We start from the raw sequence: 25,279 nt of genomic DNA on the forward strand, positions 1-25,279 counted from the left end.
AGTGCAGTGCAACCGTGGTTCTCATCATTCTCCTGTAGTGTTCCAAATGGGTTAGTAAAACTTTATGATAATTGGCAACAAAGGCAGTTGAACAATAGAACATAATCCTCATGGACTTTGTACCCACTATCATATAAAAATTTTCTTTGGCAGAACTTATAATAGTATTAATTCCAGGTATATGATGCATGCATTTGCTGATTTTTCTCAAACTCTGTCTTTCAGGCATGTAAAAATGAGAATAAACTTAACATCCTTGAACAGCATATTCATAATAAATTATGGCTTGGAAACTGTGGTTCTCAAGTTTAATTGCCTCATTCCCCACTATAAATCTATAATATCTTGCAGGACGAGAGGAATAAATAAGACAGATGATTTGAAACTCATAGCTTCAGTAAAAGAGGGAATATGATATTTGCCACCTACTTACCTTATTATAATTCTTTGCGGATTGATTAAGGTAATTCAATAGTCTCCAATAACAGGAAACTTCAGAAAAGGAGTTTTTTTTGTGTGTGAAATAAATAATGAGATTAAAATGAGCACTACTCAGTACAATCATCTTATTTTTTTAACCTTAATTTAGTTTTAGAGAATTCTTTAAAAAACACAACCATTATGGAAAACAGTATGAAATTTTCTCAGAAAAATAAAAATCGACTTGCCTTATGACCCAGCAATTCCATTGCTGGGACTATATCCTAAGAACCCTAAAACAGCAATCCAAAAGAACCTATGCACCCCAATGTTTGTAGCAGCACAATTTACAATGGCCAGGAGCTGGAAGCAACCTAGGTGCCCGTCAGTAAATGAATGGATCAAAAAATTATGGTACATATACAATGGAATTCTATGCAGCAGAAAGAAGGAAGGAGCTCCTAACCTTTGCAACAGCTTGGATGAAACTGGAAAGCATTATGCTGAGTGAAATAAGCCAGGGGTTGAAGGAGAAATACCATATGATCTCACCTTTAACAGGAAGCTAAACAACAAAACAGACAAGCAAGCAAAATAAAACAACTACACTGAAATAGAGAACAAGGGGACAGTGACCAGAGGGGAGAGGGGAGGGAATCTCAGGGGAAAAAGGGGAAGGGTTCACAGGAACAAGTATAAAGGACACATGGAGAACAACTAAGGGGGGTGGAAATGGGAGGGAGGTGGGGGCACGGGGGGGTGGGCTGGGATGGGAGTAAAAGACAGAAAACTGTAGTTGAAAAAAATTAAATTAAAAAAACCCTATAAGTATCCAACTGCATTTTTTCCCCTAAGTCAGAATGAGGAAAGGAGAAGGAATATAACACTGGTTGTGTTTTTGTTAGGCATCAATTGGTACAGTACTGTGGTATCTGTATTATCTCTCTTAATACTTATGACCACTCCCTAAGGTATGGATCTTAATTACCTTTCAGACAAAAAAGTTTAAAATGACTAGGTAGCTTGCCAAACAAGACATAGAGAGGAACTGGTGAGATTAGTTAATGGTGGGCTCACCATGCCTTTTCAACCACTGAGAATGGTATGTCACTTTGTGGTTTTCATTCTGAATATCCACTGCTTAAAATGTGAAAACTAAGACTTAAATACATGCCGATCTCATTCCCATTGTAAGAAAAGAAATTCTGCCCCCTCCTCAGGAAAGAAAAGCGAGGGAGGAATATTACCCTATGTTCTCTGTTTCCCATTCATGGTTTCCTTTGGCTGGAGGGTACTGGGTAGCGGGTTCAGCCTCTTTTTACATTTGTGATGGGTATGTCTTCAGATTAGTAAGGGGGGAAAACTTAAGTCCAAGGATTTCTTGCTTTGACATTGATTTTTTTCTCCTTAAGTTGTCCCACATACTTCTCTCAGGACATTTTATATGCCTAAGGGGTCCTCAGTGGGTTACATCACTCACCCAATGGACCAAAGCACAGAGAAATAGAAAACAAGGCACTAATGTTAACACTTGTTGCTGACTTTCAAAGTTTTGAAAATAAGTTAATCAAAATATATTCAGATTATTTTTTCAGTTTATTTTTAGGCTAAACAAATGAGCCATTATTAATCTTAAAATCACTTTTTTGAAAGTGTGCTGAAAGGTGATTTTAGATGCCATAGTCTTCCACATTAGAGATGGAACTACGGGCTGAAGAGCAGTTTTATTTTTCTATGTGTTGTGCAGCTACAGGAATAACAACTAAATACAGCACCGGGCAGGCTTATCGCACCACAGAAGATCTCCAGGGGTTTGGAGGGATGATGGTTTGTTTCATAAAGTATTTTAATGATCCATGTATTTGCTTTTCAAACATCACATGAAGTCGTTTATACAAGAATTATTCAGTCTTACCCAGGAGGGTATTCACATAGGAATGTCCTCTCCTTTTATGTATATAACAATTGATAGAAATTTGAATAACACAAAAGTGGCAGTATTATTTTAAGAGCTGAGATTGAGGCAACACTGCCTGAATGCACTGTACCTGAGAGATTAGGGACACAGGCAAGCTATTCAACATGGAGGTTCAGTTAGGACCAGAGAGGCAGTACAGTTAACCAGCAGGCAGATAAAAGAACAGCGATTGCTAGAAATCAGGATAATTACTAGAAATCCAGATAGATTGTCACATCAAAGTTACATACCAGGAGCTGGCACAAAGTAGGCCTTTGATGAAAAATTGTTGAATGAATAAATCCAAGGTTACTTGGGTAGTGGTTTGGCACCCAGTACCAGTGTCAGGAGGTGTGAAAATACATTTAAAAATCTTATTTTAAACAAAGTCAGAAAGCCCTGCAGGGGGAGCTCTCACGAACAGACAACCCTCACTGTACCTTGCAGATTTCAGCAGAAGAGACATTTTCTCCTTGCCTAGCTAGCAACAGGTCCAGCCAAATATAAACCACCATGACTCAACCAATAGGAAGTCACTACATATCAAATTCCTGTATCTTTCCAAGGCATCTTGCTTTTCACAGCCGCTCTCAACTCCCCCCTTTTGTCTAAAAGGTAACATTCTCTCAGTTTTTCCATACTGTGCATGTCCCTATTTGCAATTCCTCTAGCAATTCCAGAGCCAACCCACTTTGTGTAAAATAACTGGCTGCTTTATTTTTAAAGTGAACCGAGAAGAGTGCAAGCATGTCCAACATGCTTGCAGAGAGAATAATCAAAGACAAAACCCACCACATCTGATGAAACCTACATTTCGATCCCTCTGATAGCCACAGATAACGAGCACAGTTGCAACAGAGAACTGGAGGGAGGCCAAACAATCCAGGCCTTCCCTCAGAAGGCACTGTCAACTTCTGGTGAAATCTTACGCTAAAACTGCAAACCTTTAAGCTCTAATTTTCTTATCTACAAAGTAGGGGTAATATGAACTGCTGTTTTGTGAGGAATTCTCAGGAGCCTGAAATGAAACATTAGTGAAAACCTTTTTAAAATGAAGAAAATTACATGATTAAAACTGACCTGTGGTTGCCAGAGGACTGTTGGTTGTTAACTTGCCTGTAAGAATAAGTGACATTGAAACGACTGTTAGATTTTAAATGTATTATTAGGAATTTATTATATATTCTTTCCATTTAACATTTAATGACATTTTAAAGTTACTGTGACTTATTAGTGTCTATTAAGAATACATCACTTGTATCTAGATCTAAAAATAAATATTTTGCTTTCATTGATCTTTAGAATTGTCGATGATAGGTTTTCAAACTTTTAAGTCATCTTGTATTTTTTCAGGTCAGAATGTGATTTTTTTCACCATCACAACTAATTCAACATAGGATTTATTTAATTTTGAGGTGGTGGCTATAGACTTAAATTTAAATGTTCTGGGTTGATCCCATGTAATTTGAAAAAGAATCTTGGAATATACTTAGACCATAGGCTTTGGAGAACATAAGAATTACTTTTAATTCCTGAGTTTGACACTTAATAGCTGTGAGACTCTTTTAAGAAGAAAAAATATTACCTCTGTACATGATTATTTTGAGAATGAAATAATGTTTGTAAAATATAGTACCTGGCCCAAGTAGATACTTTTTTTTAACAAATACAGATTTCAGTTTTATAAAAATCATCATGATTATAGAGAATCCCAGAAGTACTCTATGGTTTTATAGCAAGTTTCCTTGAAAAATCATTTACATATAGTTTTGATATTTGGGACAACTTCTGAAAAAAATCAGAAAAATCATATTATTCATGATTATGAGAAACAGATTTTCAGAGCGGTAAACACTCATGTTCAGTGATTCTGGCAGTTGGCAGAGTCAGGGTTAATGTTTATATCAGTGACTTCCATTCAAATGATTTTTCTATCAAAGAATAATTTTACATTTTAAGATAACACAGTTAATTGTAAAATTACTGGTAATTTCCTGAAGCCACCTCTTTTGATAGTGCTGTGGTCTTGGTAAAACAAAGTGAAGTTATAAGTGTAAGGAGCAGTGATGTCCAACTCTGGTGAGAAAGGTAAGATAAAGAAAATGCTGGAAAAGAGCAAAGTTGACCTGAAGCCTTAGATTCTCCTTTGCAAAGAGGGCAATACATTTTGAAACTTTCTTTCCCTCATTCCTAGTGACCTCATAAATGCTGTGGTTTCACCTCTAAGACTGCATGATCAGAGGCTTATTTTGAGGTCACACAAATAAACTTTTCATTTAAAAAATCATTTATATACACATTTGATATTTGGGATGACCTGAAATATTCAGAAAATCACATTATTTATGATTTATGAGGAACAGAATTTCAGAGGGGGTAAGGAGATGTGATCAGTGATTCACACACACTCTCCTATCCATACATGTATACATATGTCTCGAAAGCTTAAAATATGAAATTGGAAATGCGTATCCTTGGCAGATACAAATAGGCATCATGAGCTCTGCAATATTATGAGCTACATCATTCCTTACCAAATGTATGTTTCTTACATTTTAATATAAAGAGTAAATGTCTCAGAAAGAGCTACTGAAAAAAAAAAGAATCCCTCCCTAATGTTCTGGAGTTTGACAGTTACCACCGTAGTTTTTAAATGTCACAGAACTGACCTGAAGTTGTTGCAGGGCTCACCGTAGGGAAATTCTCCGAAGATGCTACAATAAAGCAAAGTTAATTTGAAGCTTTGATGTAGAATATGCATATATTATAAAAAATGAATGCAGTTGCAATACTCATTCAAAGGGCATCTGACCCTTCAGAGTTCCTGTTTCAGCTCATGCTAAACGTTTGATTATTATTTGATTGGGATCCATTTGATAAATTTCCAAAAACCTGTATATTCTTTCTATTAAATTTGCCCATGGAAAAGTTTGCTTTACCTTAATCATTTAATGAAATATGTATTTATTCATCACAGAATAATTTATATTTGGGATAGGTAATATACCATCACACACCAGATCTTCTTACATCTAAGACCCATGATGTTGCATTGAAACAAATGGAAGACATCAAAATATTCTTCTTGCACATAATATCGGCTAGAAATGATGCACTGTCTGAGTATAAAGTGCTTTTCACATGAAAAGTCTGGCTATTTTCTTCACCTGTTAATTTGTGTGATAGTTTTAAAAATATAGGTATTTTTTCACATAATAAAACTATGACAACTGTATAGGATACAAAGGAAACCAAAGTATGATTTATAACAACCCTTATCCTTTGCTTGCTGGTGTGGCTCAGTGAATTGAGTGTAGGCCTGAAAACTGAAAATCTGACCGCTCCATTCCCAGTTAGGGCACAAGTCTGGGTTCTGGGCATGGTACCCAGGTAGGGGTGTGCCAGAGGCAACTGATCAATGGATCTCTCACGTACTGCTGTATCTCTCTATCTCTTTCTCCTCCCTTCCCCTCAAAAAACAAATAAATAAGTAAAATCTAATGAAAAATGAGTGAATAAAAAGTCATCCAGTTTACTTGTTGTTATTCAAAACTATATTTACTGTAAGTGCATTAAGAGGTGGGTTCTCTTGTGACCATGTTGTTTATTACAGTATTTCTTCATTTCGCATTGTCTTGTTTCTAGAAGATCTGTAGCAAAGTTTCATAAATGACATATGGTAGATTATTGATGAAGAAGATAACCAGATTTATGCCATATTTTCACAAAGAAGATATTTTCATTTTTATTATATTTAATTATACAGTATACTATGTGAAATTCACAGTATTTGTAAAATTCTCAACCTATTGTAAATGTAATAAATTTGAAAATTCACATGCTAGAAGTATTAAATTTAAATACCTAAACTTAAATTTGGTCTCATGTTTATGAAAACATTTTACATAGTTCAATAAGTTAAATGTAACTGCAAAACATATTCTTGACTTGATGTTGTGATATAGCTGATTGCATTTAAAAGGATGTAGTCTTATTGAATAAATAAATATTTTTTGAAACCACAAACTTTCTTCCCTCAAAGAGCCCAACCGCAAGGAGTCATGAAAATAAGTTTTAGCACATCTGTCAATTCATTGGTCACAACGGACCCACAGAAACTGATGTACATTCGAAGAAAAATAACAAGAATTCCATTTTCCAGAAGAACATGGCGGTTCAGTTAGGACCAGAGAGGCACTTCAGTTAACCAGCAGGCAGATAAAAGAACAGTGATTGCTAGAAATCAGGATAATTACTAGAAATCCAGATAGATTGTCACATCAAAGTTACATACCAGGAGCTGGCACAAGGTAGGCCTTTGATGAAAAATTGTTGAATGAATAAATCCAAGGTTACTTGGGTAGTGATTTGGCACCCAGTACTGGTGTTAGGAGGTGTGAAAATACATTAAAAAATCTTATTTTAAACAAAGTCAGAAAGCCCTGCAGGGGGAGCTCTCATGAACAGACAACCCTCACTGTACCTTGCAGATTTCAGCAGAAGAGACATTTTCTCCTTGCTTAGCTAGCAACAGGTCCAGCCAAATATAAACCACCATGACTCAACCAATAGGAAGTCACTACATATCAAATTCCTGTATCTTTCCAAGGCATCTTGCTTTTCACAGCCGCTCTCAACTCCCCCCCTTTTGTCTAAAAGGTAACATTCTCTCAGTTTTTCCATACTGTGCATGTCCCTATTTGCAATTCCTCTAGCAATTCCAGAGCCAACCCACTTTGTGTAAAATAACTGGCTGCTTTATTTTTAAAGTGAACCGAGAAGAGTGCAAGCATGTCCAACTTGCTTGCAGAGAGAATAATCAAAGACAAAACCCACCACGTCTGATGAAACCTACATTTCGATCCCTCTGATAGCCACAGATAACGAGCACAGTTGCAACAGAGAACTGGAGGGAGGCCAAACAATCCAGGCCTTCCCTCAGAAGGCACTGTCAACTTCTGGTGAAATCTTACGCTAAAACTGCAAACCTTTAAGCTCTAATTTTCTTATCTACAAAGTAGGGGTAATATGAACTGCTGTTTTGTGAGGAATTCTCAGGAGCCTGAAATGAAACATTAGTGAAAACTTTTTTAAAATGAAGGAAATTACATGATTAAAACTGACCTGTGGTTGCCAGAGGACTGTTGGTTGTTAACTTGCCTGTAAGAATAAATGACATTGAAATGACTGTTAGATTTTAAATGTATTATTAGGAATTTATTATATATTCTTTCCATTTAACATTTAATGACATTTTAAAGTTACTGTGACTTATTAGTGTCTATTAAGAATACATCATTTGTATCTAGATCTAAAAATAAATATTTTGCTTTCATTGATCTTTAGAATTGTTGATGATAGGTTTTCAAACTTTTAAGTCATCTTGTATTTTTTCAGGTCAGAATGTGTTTTTTTTCACCATCACAACTAATTCAACATAGGATTTATTTAATTTTGAGGTGGTGGCTATAGACTTAAATTTAAATGTTCTGGGTTGATCGGATCTAATTTGAAAAAGAATCTTGGAATATACCTAGACCATAGGCTTTGGAGAACATAAGAATTACTTTTAATTCCTGAGTTTGACACTTAATAGCTGTGAGACTCTTTTAAGAAGAAAAAAATATTACCTCTGTACATGATTATTTTGAGAATGAAATAATGTTTGTAAAATATAGTACCTGGCCCAAGTAGATACTTTTTTAACAAATACAGATTTCAGTTTTATAAAAATCATCATGATTATAGAGAATCCCAAAAGTACTCTATGATTTTATAGCAAGTTTCCTTGAAAAATCATTTACATATAGTTTTGATATTTGGGATAACTTCTGAAAAAATCAGAAAAATCATATTATTCATGATTATGAGAAACAGATTTTCTGAGCGGTAAACAGTCATGCTCAGTGATTCTGGCAGTTGGCAGAGTCAGGGTTAATGTTTATATCATTGACTTCCATTCAAATGATTTTTTTCTATCAAAGAATAATTTTACATTTTAAGATAACACAGTTAATTCTAAAATTACTGGTAATTTCCTGAAGCAACCTCTTTTGATAGTGCTGTGGTCTTGGTAAAACAAAGTGCAGTTATAAATGTAAGTAAGGAGCAGTGATGTCCAACTCTGGTGAGAAAGGTAAGATAAAGAAAATGCTGGAAAAGAGCAAAGTTGACCTGAAGCCTTAGATTCTCCTTTGCAAAGAGGGCAATGCATTTTGAAACTTTCTTTCCCTCATTCCTAGTGACCTCATAAATGCTGTGGTTTCACCTCTAAGACTGCATGATCAGAGGCTTATTTTGAGGTCACACAAATATACTTTTCATTTAAAAAATCACTTATATACACATTTGATGTTTGGGGTGATTTGAAATATTCAGAAAATCACATTATTTATGATTTATGAGGAACAGAATTTCAGAGGGGGTAAGGAGATGTGATCAGTGACTCACACACACCCTCCTATCCATGCATGTATACATATGTCTCGAAAGCTTAAAATATGAAATTGGAAATGCGTATCCTTGGCAGATACAAATAGGCATCATGAGCTCTGCAATATTATGAACTACATCATTCCTTACCAAATGTATGTTTCTTACATTTTAATATAAAGAGTAAACGTCTCAGAAAGAGCCACTGAAAAAAAAAAGAATCCCTCCCTAATGTTCTGGAGTTTGACAGTTACCACCGTAGTTTTTAAATGTCACAGAACTGACCTGAAGTTGTTGCAGGGCTCACCGTAGGGAAATTCTCCGAAGATGCTACAATAAAGCAAAGTTAATTTGAAGCTTTGATGTAGAATATGCATATATTATAAAAAATGAATGCAGTTGCAATACTCATTCAAAGGGCATCTGACCCTTCAGAGTTCCTGTTTCAGCTCATGCTAAACGTTTGATTATTATTTGATTGGGATCCATTTGATAAATTTCCAAAAACCTGTATATTCTTTCTACTAAATTTGCCTATGGAAAAGTTTGCTTTACCTTAATCATTTAATAAAATATGTAATTTTTCATCATAGAATAATTTATATTTGGGATAGGTAATATACCATCACACACCAGATCTTTTTACATCTAAGACCCATGATGTTGCATTGAAACACATGGAAGACATCAAAATATTCTTCTTGCGCATAATATCGGCTAGAAGTGATGCACTGTCTGAGTATAAAGTGCTTTTCACATGAAAAATCTGGCTATTTTCTTCACCTGTTAATTTGTGTGATAGTTTTAAAAATATAGGTATTTTTTCACATAATAAAACTATGACAACTATGTAGGATACAAAGGAAACCAAAGTATGATTTATAACAACCCTTATCCATTGCTTGCTGGTGTGGCTCAGTGAATTGAGTGTAGGCCTGAAAACTGAAAATCTGACAGCTCCATTCCCAGTTAGGGCACAAGTCTGGGTTCTGGGCATGGTACCCAGGTAGGGGTGTGCCAGAGGCAACTGATCAATGGATCTCTCACGTACTGCTGTTTCTCTCCATCTCTTTCTCCTCCCTTCCCCTCAAAAAACAAATAAATAAGTAAAATCTAATGAAAAATGAGTGAATAAAAAGTCATCCAGTTTACTTGTTGTTATTCAAAACTATATTTACTGTAAGTGCATTAAGAGGTGGGTTCTCTTGTGACCATGTTGTTTATTACAGTATTTCTTCATTTCGCATTGTCTTGTTTCTAGAAGATCTGTAGCAAAGTTTCATAAATGACATATGGTAGATTATTGATGAAGAAGATAACCAGATTTATGCCATATTTTCACAAAGAAGATATTTTCATTTTTATTATATTTAATTATACAGTATACTATGTGAAATTCACAGTATTTGTAAAATTCTCAACCTATTGTAAATGTAATAAATTTGAAAATTCACCTTCTAGAAGTGAGTATTAAATTTAAATACCTAAAATTAAATTTGGTCTCATGTTTATGAAAACATTTTACATAGTTCAATAAGTTAAATGTAACTTCAAGAACATATTCTTGACTTGATGTTGTGATATAGCTGATTGCATTTATGGTCATTATCCTACGTTAATGAAAAGGATGTAGTCTTATTGAATAAATAAATATTTTTAGAAACCACAAACTTTCCTCCCTCAAAGAGCCCAACCGCAAGGAGTCATGAAAATAAGTTTTAGCACATCTGTCAATTCATTGGTCACAACGGACCCACAGAAACTGATGTACATTCGAAGAAAAATAACAAGAATTCCATTTTCCAGAAGAAAATTGACTATTGAAATAAATCAGTCAACATTGTTCAAACTCTAATGTAATGGTTAAGAACATAGACATTAGGGTCTGACTGCCTGGGTCAGAAGCCTTGATACAACTCTAAATAGCTCTGTGATTTAAGGCAATTTACTAAATTTATCTGTATTTGGTTTTCTCAGAAAAAATGAGGGCAGTAAAGACATCATGTAATAGAACTGATATGAGGAGTAACTGTGTTGGTGGGTAACACATCTATTCTAGCTAACAATAGTCTTCAGTAGTTTTTAGTGAGACTGAACTAGACAATGATCCAAAGCAGCCTCTGCTCTGGAAGTTGAATTGAGGGTACCAACCCATCAGTAGAGGAGGCACTAAGAGAAGACATTCACTGTCTTCTCATTGAACAGGTGCCACAGGATACAGCAGGAGACTTAAGAGGAAACTGTCTGATGAACCAGTGTTGTGAAGGAAAGCAGGGTTTGTGATTTCATATCTGCTATTGCAAAATTGAAGCAAAACAAAACAAAATGAAAAATTCTGCATGTTTTCATATATTTGATTCCAAGGCAAACCTATACTGACTGCTCTATTCTGTAGTAAAACCATGTTTTAACTGACACTAGATTATTTGGAGTTTGCCTTTATTCCACATGATGTGGATATTTGTATGCTGATTAACTTTCTAACATCCCCAAATATCTAAATTCCAAAACATAATCGGCATTAAGGTTTACACATAAAGGATAATGGACAATTATTATTGTTGTAACCAAAGTAAGTGCACAACATAATGTTTGCTGAATTTAATGGGTGATGCCTAGAATGAAAAATTTAGGATAAGCATCAATAGACAAAGGGTCTGTTGTTATTTTGATTCCCTATCCTTCTTCACCTTTGATTTATTATCTGAAAATTATTTGTCATTTTGAAAATAAAGTTTCTTTTGAAAAATATTTTATTTATGTGTTTTTAGAGAGAGGAGAAGGGAAGGAGAAAGGGGGAGAGAAACATCAATGTGTGGTTGCCTCTCATGTGACCTCTACTGGGGACCTGGCCTGCAACCCGGGCATGTGCCCTGACTGGGAATTGAACCAGTGACCCTTTGCTTCACAGGCCAGTGCTCAATCCACCAAGCTACACCAGCCAGGGCTAAAGTTTTCTTTCTTTTTTTTAAAAGTATTTTTTAAAAGATTTTTATTTATCTTTAGAGGGAAAGGGAAGGAGAGAGGAGGAGAAATATCAATGTATGGTTACCTTTCGTGCATCCCCTGCTGGGAACTGGCCTGCAGGGAACTGGCCTGCAACCCAGGCATGTGCCCTGACTGGGAATTGAACCATGATAAAGTTTCCTTAATATATAAATAAGTAATCAGGATGAATCAAACAATTGGCCCTTCCTTTCTGTTCTCTCTTTCTTTTAAGTTCTAATTAGAGATCAGATTTGACACTTGACTTTGTAAGCTAATGATGTCTATGACTCAGAAATGAACGAGCGTGACTTTATGATGGAGGGTTTCTGGGAAGTTAGGCTGTGCCGGACTCAAGGCAAAGGTGTGGTAAGACCCACACATATTGATACATGTCAATTTTTTGATGCCTTTTTGATATTTGATATTTGATAAGGGGTTGTAAACCTTTTTATGAGTTATATTTTATAACTTTTCCTCACCGATATATTTCTTCAAATATGGTTTCTCTGTATTTCACATTTCTCAGGTAAATGTGTTACCTCAAGCAAGACGACATGTTTCTGAAGCCAATGGTGATTCCATTGCTTCCTAGTATATCACTAGAATTTTAATTTCATAGCTTAATGATTCAAAGAAATCAAATAATGTTCACCGATACCTGTGATATCAATGCTGTTCAAATCAATATGGAAATTGACCAGTTGACTAGATTTATTGGCTTCAATGCCTTGAATCAGTTCTTCTTTTACATTTTCATTTGACACCCGCTGGGCAAAGAAAAGGTCAAAAATGGCTATAACGCTGCCATTTCTGCAAAGCAAAAGATGACATAAGAAGAAAAGTCAGACTTCTTCCAGTGATTTGGGCTCAATTCAGGTAAGATGCCTTTGAAATTCTCTACGGTTATCACCTTGTTAATCCCCATTACACCTGGGCCAGGTAGATAATATCAAGTGTTATCTTTATTTTACAGGTGGAAGAAATGGAATTAAAAGACTAAGTGTATTTTTCAAGAACACAAAGACAGATCCAGAAATGGAATCTGAGTTTTCTGAGTTCCACATTAACAGACAAATTCCCAGGCCGTGCTGTTTCCCAGAGTTACTTGTGTCAATTTAAACCAAATCAAGTGGTTTCATGACATTTACTTTCATTTTATGGTTTGAAGGAATTGAGAGTGTGGATTTGTAATTTCTCACACATGAGTTCTAAGAAGAGAAAAGCCTAAGGTAGTTTTACTGATTTCAGAGAAAAATTTTCAGAATAGTATATGAAAACCTGATAGCAAGCTTATGGCAACTAATCTATATCTACATTTTCCTCTATTCTTAATAAAAATATCCAAAAATAAAGGGATGGAAAGAAGATAAGCACACCTGTATTATTGGGGCTTTACATGATGCCCATTCTATCATCAAGGGTCAGGCTAATCTTGTGAAAATCATCTCAAACCATGACATTACAGTTCAATTACATAGCTCAAGTCATCTTCCTTTTTATTTTATTTCTTGCCCTCGCATGCATTTAAAATGCTATAGCATGCATTTAAAAAGTTTTATTTGCTGGTTATTTGTTTCAAGCTTAAGGAAACATAAAAATGAATACATTTTTGGCCCAGTAGAGATTCATGAGCAATTTTTCCTCTCTTGCCTATCTTTCTATTTCCCTCATGCTATGCTTTCAGGATATAACCACTGGAGAGACAAACTTTAGGTCTGATCTTCACTCTGTAGCCCTCAGTAGACTGGGGGTACTCAGGCTATACTTAGATCCTTAAGAGCTAGATAAGGGAGAACTAAATTTTGCATGGTATGTTAGCTAGTTCCGAAATGTAGGCAGTTACACTTATATCCTTATGATGTCTGTAAGCTAATGATCTGTTTGAAGGATTTTGTCAACTCTAGAAGAGCTCTTTGTCCATCTGCCCATATGTATATCTTGATTTTTCTTCCATGACTATGTACAAGATCAAAATGTTTCTGAAAGATCACAGATCAACATCTCTACTTGGTAGTAGGTCTTAAGGTCTGTGCTGCTATTCTGGTTCACAGTTTAGCAGCAGTCATTCCTTTCTATGTTGTTTGGTTTTCATTTTTTGAAGTAAACAGGATACCATGATACAATAATTATACATTTTGCCTCTATTAAGAATTTTATAATGTTTAAGTTTCTATTTATTTGCTTAAATCACAGTAACCAAATTTTGCAAGTGTCAAGACTCCTTAGTAACTGCTTAGTTCAGGGTTCCCCTAACTCACTCGTATATGGAGTCATGTGTGGTCCATTTTGTCACAGACACTGTTTTTATCCACCTTTCCACACTCCATGTTAATTCCATGCTGGCCTATCTCTTATTTCATTTGAGAATAACTCTCCACTTTCTCACAAATGGTGATGATTTCTCCAACCCTTTCTTGCTCAACAATAGTTTTATTCATGGGCACGTGAGCAGACCCTGGTGAACGGAACGCGAGGGAGCAATGATGGGAACTTCTTGAAAACCTTTTTCATATTTTATAAAATAATGGTTTAGAGTGCACCTCTGGTCTTAGTTGCTGAACGTTAGTATGAGATTGCTTGAACTCCCACATCCATCTTGGTCCCATGGGGCAAACTATGGTGGACAAACTAAATGCAGCAAATGAAAAAGGAAAGCACCTACGTCATTGACCACGTCACTGTTATCGTATGACTGAGTTAGCCTCTGGTGAAACCTTCAAGTTTCTTGTGATGTCAGATGATAAACACTTATTGTCTAAGGCACTTTTAGTTACATGTTTTGTTCATTGCAATTTAATCCTAATGACATACAACTCTCAGGCTTCATCACATATTTACTTAAACAGAAGCTCTGGAAAAGGGAGATTACTGTATTTTGCACCTGACGTTGGCCAAATTGTCATTTTAGTCCTGAGGAGATTGAGGCTCAGAGTAACGTAGATAACTTTGCCTAGAATTTTACAGCAAATTAGTATCAGATATAGGAATGAAATCCAAGGGTAGACATCTCCCAGATGTGATTTTACATAGTAGCTCCCATTCCTCACTCTCAACACCATCTCTGTTAATACCATTTGTTAGGGAAAGACAATAGGCCACATTTACCTGGATGTACATTTACGATGATCTCACATTGTTGCCAGAACTTCACAACCAAATAGATTGCGGTAATACCTAGTTGTATTTTGGAGGGAGAAGTGAGGGATAGATATTTTATGACCTCCATACTTTCAAGAGGTAGAATCTTCCCTCCTCTCTCTTCTTCCCTTTCCCTAGTTTCTTTTCCTTTTCTTTCTTCTTCTGTGTCCTTAACCACCCTCACCTCTCAAATAGTTAAACGGACAGGATTAAATATGGTTGAAGTTCTCCTTTTGACTAAATCTGAATTTTCTCTTTATGTAATTTCCACTGTTGGATTCAACTAAGCAATTTCTTTTAGTTTTCTAAGGAAGTAAAAGAGGTATGATATTTTTTGGTAGAGAAAGTACAAATCTGGAATTTTCTCTCGCTGAGTTGAAAGTAACTGGATTATTTTATCTTCAGGCATAAAACATCTTTGTATGAAAGCTGTACTTTTTTACTTCTGAATTATACATTGCATTTAATAATTTATGCTTTGCAAGGACAGGAGTTATATAGGCCCTGTATTCACATATAGTTGTATTCCTTAAAATTTGTTTTATTATTCATTGTAAGTATTGAGATAAAAGAGATATATATTAGAAACAAAAAACCCACAATAAACATTTGTGTTTCCCCTAATAAGAATGCTAAAGCTGCTATTTTAGTAGTTTAGTATTGATCTCTATATCACTGCTCTGAGATTGATTTTATTTATTAAGGTAAATAGCCATTTTCATTTCAAAGTGCTTGTTCCAGTAGAATATCTGAGGTTTACAAAAATCAGATAAATCCTATCATTGTACAGAGAGCCTGTGTACAATAAATCAAAATGTTTCTTATCTGTTATTTCCCTTAATGACTTCGATAACCTCCAGGGTTGCTGAATAAACGGAAGTCTTTTCTTTACTAACTTGGTGACTCATCTCTACTCAAAGGGCAGAGTAGGGTGTGTAGCCCCACAGAGGGTGAACCGCGCTTTGAAAAAAGAATCTGCTGCTAAATGCTCTCCCAGTCAAAGCACTTTTCAAACACAGAATAAGAGAGAGTGCTCCCAGCGGGGAACAACCGTTTGATCAGCAGAGTGGCTACACACACACACACACACACACACACACACACACACACACACACACACACACTTTGACAAGGGGCAGGAGCTGACTTCAAGTAACAAAAGATAGGTTAAGGACTGTTTCCCAGTGCTATAACTCAACAATATACACATGCATGTAGTGTGTGTTTAATTAAAATCGGTAACAAAGAAGAAAATGGGTATTTTAGATACCGATTTTTAGATACATTTTTCTCAGTTAGTGTGGATATTGTTAGTTGAGACCTCAGTTATTTATTTCTTGATTTTACCAATTAGAGTTTAAAACTAAAAAAAATTATAAAGCTAATTAGGAGTCTGCCACCTTTCTTTTGAGTGAACTATGCCGTTTTATATGCGCTTATTTAAAGGAAACTTAAATGTTTGCTTGTTGCTCTTTCTTGCTTCTGAATTTCTTTTCCAGTCTCCCAAAGTGCCAACCTGCAATTTATCTTACAGATATTTGGATAAAATTCCTTTGCATCTTTCAAAAACTCACTTCTGATTTAAATATAGTTCAGATACAACTAGGAGAACTATTTCTACCCCAATGAAGTATATTATTTGAGAATAATTCTAAAATATGTATTAAGGCTTAGGGAATATATTGGTCTCCTAGGTAACCATAAAGAGGAAGAAAAAAAAATTCCTCAACTGAAATAATCTACAGCTTCAAATATAGTGGCTTTAAAATCTAGTGGATAAAAGATTATTTACTAAATATTAAAGAAGATGCTGGGGTTTTGATAAACCACCAGGCCAATGCATAAAAGTCTACATTCAGCAAATATTCTCTATATAGTAAAAATGAAGTTATCTAGCATATTATATGTGAACATGAAAAGTCCCATTAGGAAAACTATCCCAATAAACTCTGCAACGAATATTGTGCTTTTAGAGATTTCAATGGGCAGAACCCAGTAAAGGAGAGGCTGGGACCTGATATAGCCCCCCTCAAAGAACATTAACACCTTAGGGATATAATTCTGAATTGATGCTTTCATGCAGAGCTCCATACTCAATTCTCTATAAAACTGAAAAAGAGAAATCAGTTCCACTCACTTCAAAGCAGACAAATAGTTTAAAGTTAAATAATATCTTTCATGCATGGTTTTACCTTCACAGAATATATATTGAATAAGTATTTAAAAATAGCACTTTGAAGAAGACGTTAACCTTTTCCATACATCTTTTTCTAGTCCTGATATTGGGCCAATAAAAGAGACTAGTAGCCAAGGTCAAAAGGCTTGGAAAACAGGAGGTAGGAAGACAGTAGGTGGGCTGTATAGGGCTGACTAGGTACTGGGCTGAGATGTCATGAAAATGCAATGAAATAAAGAATAAATAGTGTAGATAGATAAATGAGAAAGAAGAAGAGAGAAAGAGAATGAATGAATGAATAACAGAGAGAGAGAGAGAGAGAGAGAAAGTGTGAAAAAGAGAGAGAGAGCAAGTGCTGGGGGGAAAGATTTTTAAACTTGTGTGTTTTTTGTTTGTGTTTTTTACTAGAAATGGCTTCTATTTTCTTCTCTCCATAGCTAGTCTCCACCCATGCTTCTCTGATTGTGTCTTACATCTTCCACCACACCTTTCATGACCTGCCTTTTCAACCCGAGGGGGCTCTTTAATGTATTTTAACACTGCTGTGCTTCTAGAGAACTTGTTTAGAGCTTTTTAAAATTAAAATTCTATCCTTATGGTTTGGTTAAAGCCAAGGTAAGAGCATACTTTTTTATATCTATTGGACATGGGTTAAAGGGCAACATGTAACACCTAACATAGTACTCAATGTATCAGAGCCAGGTACTAAATAAATAGCTTGTTTGTTTGTGAGGACTTTATAGAGCACATCCTCGGAGCCAGACATCAACTAGCTTCTGAAAATACAGATATCAAAGAACACATTCTTTGCCCTGAGGTAGCTCATAGTCTAGTAAGAACATAGGCCAACTGACAATTACATTAGAGTACGAGGATTGTTATGTTATATGTAGGTACAAGGTACTAACACCGACTGGTCTGCCAAATTAGTATCCTCTGAGGAGGTGACAGGGACAGGTATGTAGGGATACTGGCATGTAGGGATAGATGTTACTGACAGATGCAATGTATAATGAGGGAAAATGGAGGTCTAGGCAGTTAAGGAAGCAGGGCGCCTTTAAAGCCATGCAGGTAAAGCTTATTGGGGGCCAGGTGGGCAGGAGGAGTAAAAGGAAAGGCAGGAGTGAGTTTTGGAGGCATAACCCCAGAAGAGTACCTACATTTAGGATAACAATGATAGAAACAGGCTTCGGGTATTTGAAAGACTGAGGTATGAAGGTAGAGATAATACATTTATTCTATAAAAAATTAATAACTGCCATTAACTAGAGCCAGTGGGTAAGAGCCAAGGAATTAAAGACTTGGTTGAGAATAAAATAATTTTCTAGGAAGCGAAGCTATACAGAAATAAAACACAGTATTAAAAATAATGTTCGCAGTGACAATGAATATGGATTCCTAATTTTTATTAAATATCTTCACATGAGGGAATCTGTTCTAAGCAGTACGGACGTCTTTCTTTTGTTGGATGAGACTGAACTTCCTTCTGAGGCTGTTGGCATGACAGGCCAAAGCAGACAAGCAAAGGCTAAACTATATCACTTAAAATCTCTTTTCCCCTCGCATACTTATAGTACGAATTGTCTAAGGGTGGGCAAAAGTGGGTTTAGAGTTGCACTGTGACATTCTTTTGTAATGTGATTACTTTTTGAAAGATTTTTTATATTTATTTTTAGAGAGTGGGAGGGAGGGATTAAAGGAGGTAGAGAAACATCGCTGTGTGGCTCCCTCTGGAGTGCCCCCTACTGAGAACCTGGCCTACAACCCAGGCATGAGGCTTGACTAGGAATTGAACCAGGGACTCCTTGGTTTGCAGTCCAGCACTCAATCCACTGGACCACACCAGCTAAGGCCAAAATATTATTATTGTACTAATCATAACTTGCATGTAGTTTTCTATGTGAACAACTACAAACCTACTTTTGCCTACCCTTGTGTATACAACTGCTTAGTAACAACAGCTAGTACATGATCAAATGATGTACATGTATTAAATGATAAATGGATAAAAATAAAATGAATGTCTATTTACATTCATTGTCTATAGGTAGTGACTTTGCATTGTCATGAAAACACAATGAGGCCACTGCTCTCTGGTCTGGAGGCCTTACATTTTGACTTCATTTGAAGTTGTAGGCTTGAAGCTGTCTCCTTGTCCATCCTTGCTGCCTGTGATAACTGTCTTCCATTGCAAGGTGCCAGCGTCCCCCAAACTCACACTTATTTACCTCCATGGTAAAACAACATGTGAGACAGACCTTAGTGTCTAGGTCTTTTGCCATCAACCTGGCTTACTTAAGTGTCTAAGTGCTGTAAGTCAAGCTCTCCAGCCTTATCTTGACTTTCATTGCTTTCACTTCATGGCTTCCTCCCTCCCCGCCTCTTATCTCCCATTTTATTTCTGTAGAAAAGATAAGGTTCTTCTATTTTTTTAAAAAAGGAATTTCCTTCATTTCACTTAGTGTAGCCTTCATTTCTTCCCTTATGCTTTTGCTGTACTCAACGAGTTCTCTGTGCATCCTGATCACCAGTGTTTTGAACTCTGTATCTGATTCGTTAGCTATATCTGTTTTATTTATTTGTTTTCCTGGGGTTTTGTTCTGTCCTTTCATTCGGGCCATATTTCTTTGTCTCCTCAATTTGGCAGCCTCCCTGTGTTTGTTTCTGTGTATTAGCTAGAGTTGCTTTGACTCCTTGTCTTAGCATACCTGTTAAGTTGTATGGGAAAAATCCACAGAGAACCAATAGTGAATGGAAGGAAGCCAGGGTTCAAATCAAAGATTTAGAACATAAGGAAGAAATAAATAGTAAACCAGAACAGAAAGAAGAAATAAGAATTAAAAAACAAACTAGGAGAGAATGAGAAGACTCTGGGACATCTCCAAAAGTGCTAGCATCCAAATCATGTGGATGCCAAAAGGAGAAGAAGAAGAAGAGCAATAAATTGAAAACTTGTTTTAAATAATAATGAAAGGAAATTTCAATAATGTGGTGAAGGAAATTGACATTGGACCCAAAGAGGACCACACCAAAACATATCATAATTAAAATGCCAAAGGTTAAAAGATAAGGAGAGAATCTTTTAAAAATTTATTATTGTTCAATTACAGTTTTCCCCATTTTCCCTCATTCTTCTCCCCTGTCCTGAGATAAAGAGAGAATCTTAAAAACAGCAAAAAAAAAAAAAAAGAGTTACCCACAAAGGAGTTCCTAAAGACTATCAGCTGATTTCTCAAAAGAAACTTTGCTGGCAAGAAGTATTCAAAGTCATGAAAAGCAGGGACCTACATCCAAGATTACTCTATCCAGCAAAGGTATCATTTAGAATGGAAGGGCAGAGAAAGTGCTTTTGAGACAATGGAAAGCTCAAGTAGTTCATCATCACCAAGCCCTTATCATATAAAATGTTAGAAGGACTTATTTAAGAAAAAGAACAAAACTATGAACATTAAAATGATAACAAACTCACAGCTATCAACAACTGAATTTAAAAAACAAAACAAAAAATAAGCTAAGCAAACAACTAGAACAGGAACAGAATCATAGTATGAGATCATTTGGAGGATTATCTACAGGAAGAGGGAAGGGGGAAAATGAGGGGGGGGAAGGTATAGGGATTAAGAAGCATATGGTAGATACAATATAGACAGGGGAATGTTAAGAATAGCATAGCAATTGGAGAAACCAAAAAATTTATCTGCATAACTGATGGACATGAAGTAAGGGGGGTGGATGGCTGGAGGGAAGGGGGCTACTGGGAGGAGGGGGCAAAGGGAGACAAAGTGGGACAACAGTAATAGCATATTCAGCAAAAGATACTTTAAAAAAGGAATTCCCTCTTTTTGACTTTTGACCTATTAACTTTTAGAGATTCTAACTGGCATGGTAATTTTCTGCGGATTTATACCCTTATTCCTTAGGCCTTTTGGTAGTTTGCAGTAGAGAAAACTTCTGATACAAGTATCTGTAGTGGAATTGTATCATGATCCTATTGATCTAAGACTCATTCATTTACTGAGCACTCACTTTTTTTCTAGGTACAGCCTTTGTGCCTTCTGGGAGCAAAAAGAGCAAGTCCCTTCTCTTTTATGACTTAAAATGTAAATAAAGTATAATAATGAAGTTACTTCCACATCTTCATAGCAAATCAGGCACTCTATTTGTGTCTCCATATTTTGAATTTGGCCCCCTTCATGTGTCTTTGCAAGATTTTCTCCTCAGGAGAAACATATTGACATAAGATCACTTATTCAGAGCTATTATTATTATTCACTGCTAAGATGAAAGCTTATCAATTCCCATAGCAATGTTGAAAATTTTAAATATTCCTTTTTCTCCTAAAAGTGGTAACATTATTTTGCAAACGTTAGCAAATAGATCATTATTTTGTGATTCTGTGCTTCCTTCCTACCAGTAGAATAATTTTGAGTTGTACTCACCCAAATTGTAAAACTCTTGAGTTTTTGTACTCATTTGTCAGATTACTTGATTGAAAGATCTCATCTATCTAAGAAACAAAACAATCAAATAAAAGCATATTAAATTTAACATTTAAACTTTTGCTTAAAAATTTAAATAGTTATCTTTAAATTGGCTTAGAACTGGCTTAGAAGCGCTTTCCTTCTCTGTCATAACGAGACTCATCCACTCAAGCATCCTGGGCATACTACATTTATTTACTAATTTTTCAAAGTAAGGAAACAGAATCTACAGATCTTTTCACAAGTAGTTAGTGAAACTATGTCATGAAATTTTAAACCAGCTGAAGAGAAACAATCTCCTACCATTTGCTGAAGGTCAAAAGCAAGAACTTTGAAATCCACTGAGAGTTTGTCTTGCAAATTAGGATTATATGTAGCTCCTGCTGTTATTTTCAGCGTCCCTCTGGCTGTATAACTTTTTCCAAGTACTGCATCTAAATAAAAGAAAAGAAACACTCAAATATGAATTATAAGAGAGAATACGCCCATTCTGGTAAAGACGTGAAGTTCTTGCTTCATGTGTGTGTACTGAGGTTTTCTGCCTTTTCTTTGTAGTCCTCATGTTTTATAATCAGTCGCTTTTTTTCCTGTTAGGTCATTGTTTTAGGATTAAAAATTAAACTTTTTCTCCAGCATATTAATTTTTTTCTGTTCTTTCAAGTCTAACCCAGATTCTATGCTTCCAAGCGTTTTTTACTGTTGAGATTCTTTTTGGAAAATACAGGAATGATCAACTTGCACCAATTATGGGGACTGATTCAGGGAAACATGGTGAGAACTGGGCCATTAAAAGTTTTGTATTGCTTTCAGTTGCTTCACATCCAGGGGCACTGCTGATTTGCCTGTGACTGCTTTGAAGATTTCAGTGTGTGTGTTACTTTGAAACATAGCTTGAAGCTACTCCTTTTACTCTAATAATTATAAAATTGGCATGTCTGACCTTTTACCATTAGGCAGTGAATGTTGTTATTAGGGAAGTTACTGAGAATGTTGCAGAAAATATATTATCTCAATATTTAAAACTATAAGGAAAGAGCTAACAACTTGAATATAAATGTGGGTACTAAAATGTACCATTAGGTCCTGCACAATATCTTTATCAGAATATTTTCTTTGATATGTATTTATATTTAAAATGAATTGCTTAAACTAAAACTTACACAATGATGAAATCATGGTAAATGTAATAATCATGATACATAATTCTCACATTGACCTGGAAAGAAGTTATTTCTTCTTGTCCCTGATGAGAAAACTGGAGCTTAAATTCATTGCATATATTTCCCAAGCTAATGGAGGCCTTAAGTGACAAATAAGGCATTTGGGCATAGAATTGACTGACTCTAGAAGCCAGAATCTATTATATATTAACAACAAACTTCCTGGGGCAGAAGCAACTTTAGAAATTAATAATTCAAACAATAAAAATGCATTTAGTTGGAATAGTTATCACGAGATATTTGATGTAATATATCTTATTTATAATATTTTATTTTTAAATACTCAAAATTACATTTAGATTTACATGCTTAAATATGAAAGACAAGGAAAAATTGAGACAAGACAAGGAAAATTTGTCAGGCATTGGAGACTAAGAAAGAGTGATAACTAATCTCATATAGGACTCTGCATTGGATCCTCAACAGATAAAGGACATGAGTAGAAAAACTAGTGGAACTTTAAAAAAGTGTGCAGTTCAGTTAATAACATTGTACCAGTGTTAACTCTTTGGCCATAACGGTTGTGCTATGAATGTACAAGATATTGTAATGATTCAAATTTAAACAACTTACTTAAATTGTCTGTCTCTGATTCATTCATTACCTGTGAAAGGAGGGTAACTCATAGATTTGTTTTAACAGGATAATACATTTGAAGATCATTGGAAAGTTTTTGGTACATATAATTTAGCTGTAAATAATAATTACCTCTTCTTATTTTTTCCTGTTTATCATAATTTGCTACTCAGGGAGGTTCAGATACTTATAATTCTCTATTTACACCCATATTCTTTTATATTATTGAAATTAAAATTGTTAGTTTAACAAAGGAATGAAGGTATTGTTCTGTAGAAATAATATTTTTCTTTAACTTAGTAGATTTATTGATTTGTCAAAAATGTTTTTGCATGTTTATGAGTTAAAGTCTATCAAAATTAACTCACAGGCTATAAAACCTACTTTGTTGTATGTTGAAACTGAGAAACAAATTTAACAATTTTTATTTTTAAAAAACTTTGTTTCATGTTAGAATTCTGAATTAAGTTTCATATCATAGATCAACTAATTTTTGTCTTATTCTATGAAGTAAACTACAACAAAGCATCTGAAGCAACATCCGTAGCTTGTCACGAAAGCACAGCAATGGACACAGTGTCCGGGCAGGACAACTGAGATTGACGTGGGTGCGCCCACCAAGCCTTCCGCGTGACTTACCTTTCTCTGATTCCTCGATTGCCAGCCAGGACACTGCAATTAACCCTGCACAGAGAACCAGCAAAATGGCAAAGAGAGCCACAAGCGTCACCTCATAGGTGCTGAGAGAACGTTGCTTTGAAGGCACGTTTCTTTTTGACACCATTGTTGGCTTTTGAAGATGATCTAAGCTAAACACTGTGAGGAAATATAAAAACTTGCACCAGCTGGGGAGAAAAATCTCTTAAGCTTTTAAAAAAGATTTGGAAAGCAACACATGAGTCCACACTAGTCTTACCAGTCAGTGTAGATGTGTTGTGTGTGCCCAAAGGACATTGCATCTCCACATGTTACACAGATTTAAAAGGGCGGTTAATCTTTAAGAAGATGTAAATGAGCAAAGAGATACCTAGAGTTGTAAACGTTAATCATCTGAACAGGCCATTTGTCAGGATGAATGAAATTAAATGCATGTCGTAAGCAGAAATGACACTTTATCATTTTGAAAACCATTAGGAGAAATATAAAATTCATACTAGACAAATTAGTCATTCAGCACATGCATTTGATGTGTGTGGAGAGTTCATAACAGATCAGCATCTATGTTGTGACTCAAGGCATATTCAGACATTTCTCCTGTTCAGCATGTGTGTGTCTGTGTGTGTATGATATTGAAACAATCACAATTGTTTTCTGTTCATCTTCTTCTTCTTTTTAACTGCAATTTTTCCCCTAACACTTATCCTCCTTAATCTTCATTGCATTACCCAAGTGAAGTTATGCCATGTAAGGCAGTATCGATCTAACTTCAAGGAAAACCCACTCACTCAGGGTGTCAAGTGGCTACTCTCTCTGGTTTTGTGTAGTCATCAATGAACGGGAGTCGCTTCTGAGAGAGGAATGAAGCATTTATGTCTATTTTAAGAAAGTTTTCTGGGAAGGGAAGGTATTGCTCGCTTGCTCTCAATTTTATAAACATGCCAATTGTAACAAGAGAACAGGTTCTGATAACGATGCTCATAACTGTAATTCTCTGCTTTCTGGGAAAATCTAGACTCTTTTCTGACAATTGAAGTACAGCTTGTCATGGAAACTGCCCCACTCTGAATAACAATGAATATAAGAATTCAAAAATAAATACAGGGAGGGTAAAAATGGGGTTATAGTTGATCATAGGGCAAATAATAAAACAATTAGTAAATAAGAACACAAGAATAAGCTGTGTTTTGTGTATTCACAAATGAAAACCTGATGTTGCCCCACCCTGTAAATG

At 35.4% G+C, this 25,279-nt stretch overlaps 1 protein-coding gene across 1 annotated transcript in view; it reads right to left on the minus strand.

The window, feature by feature from the left end:
• Positions 1 to 24,172, minus strand: part of TMPRSS15 (transmembrane serine protease 15) — a 117,111-nt gene extending 92,939 nt beyond the window's left edge. The window contains exons 1-5 of the mRNA XM_053657914.1: positions 24,028 to 24,172; positions 21,896 to 22,026; positions 21,551 to 21,618; positions 12,456 to 12,607; positions 7,502 to 7,537 (exon numbers count right to left, since the gene is read on the minus strand). Of these exons, the coding sequence (XP_053513889.1) occupies positions 7,502 to 7,537; positions 12,456 to 12,607; positions 21,551 to 21,618; positions 21,896 to 22,026; positions 24,028 to 24,172 (532 nt within the window). The remainder of the gene's footprint in view (positions 1 to 7,501; positions 7,538 to 12,455; positions 12,608 to 21,550; positions 21,619 to 21,895; positions 22,027 to 24,027) is intronic.
• Between the last annotated feature and the right edge of the window lie 1,107 nt (positions 24,173 to 25,279).

This window comes from Artibeus jamaicensis, unplaced genomic scaffold (genome assembly GCF_021234435.1).
Source record: "Artibeus jamaicensis isolate MK-2021 breed Jamaican fruit bat unplaced genomic scaffold, CSHL_Jam_final scaffold_474, whole genome shotgun sequence".
Lineage (NCBI taxonomy): Eukaryota > Metazoa > Chordata > Mammalia > Chiroptera > Phyllostomidae > Artibeus > Artibeus jamaicensis.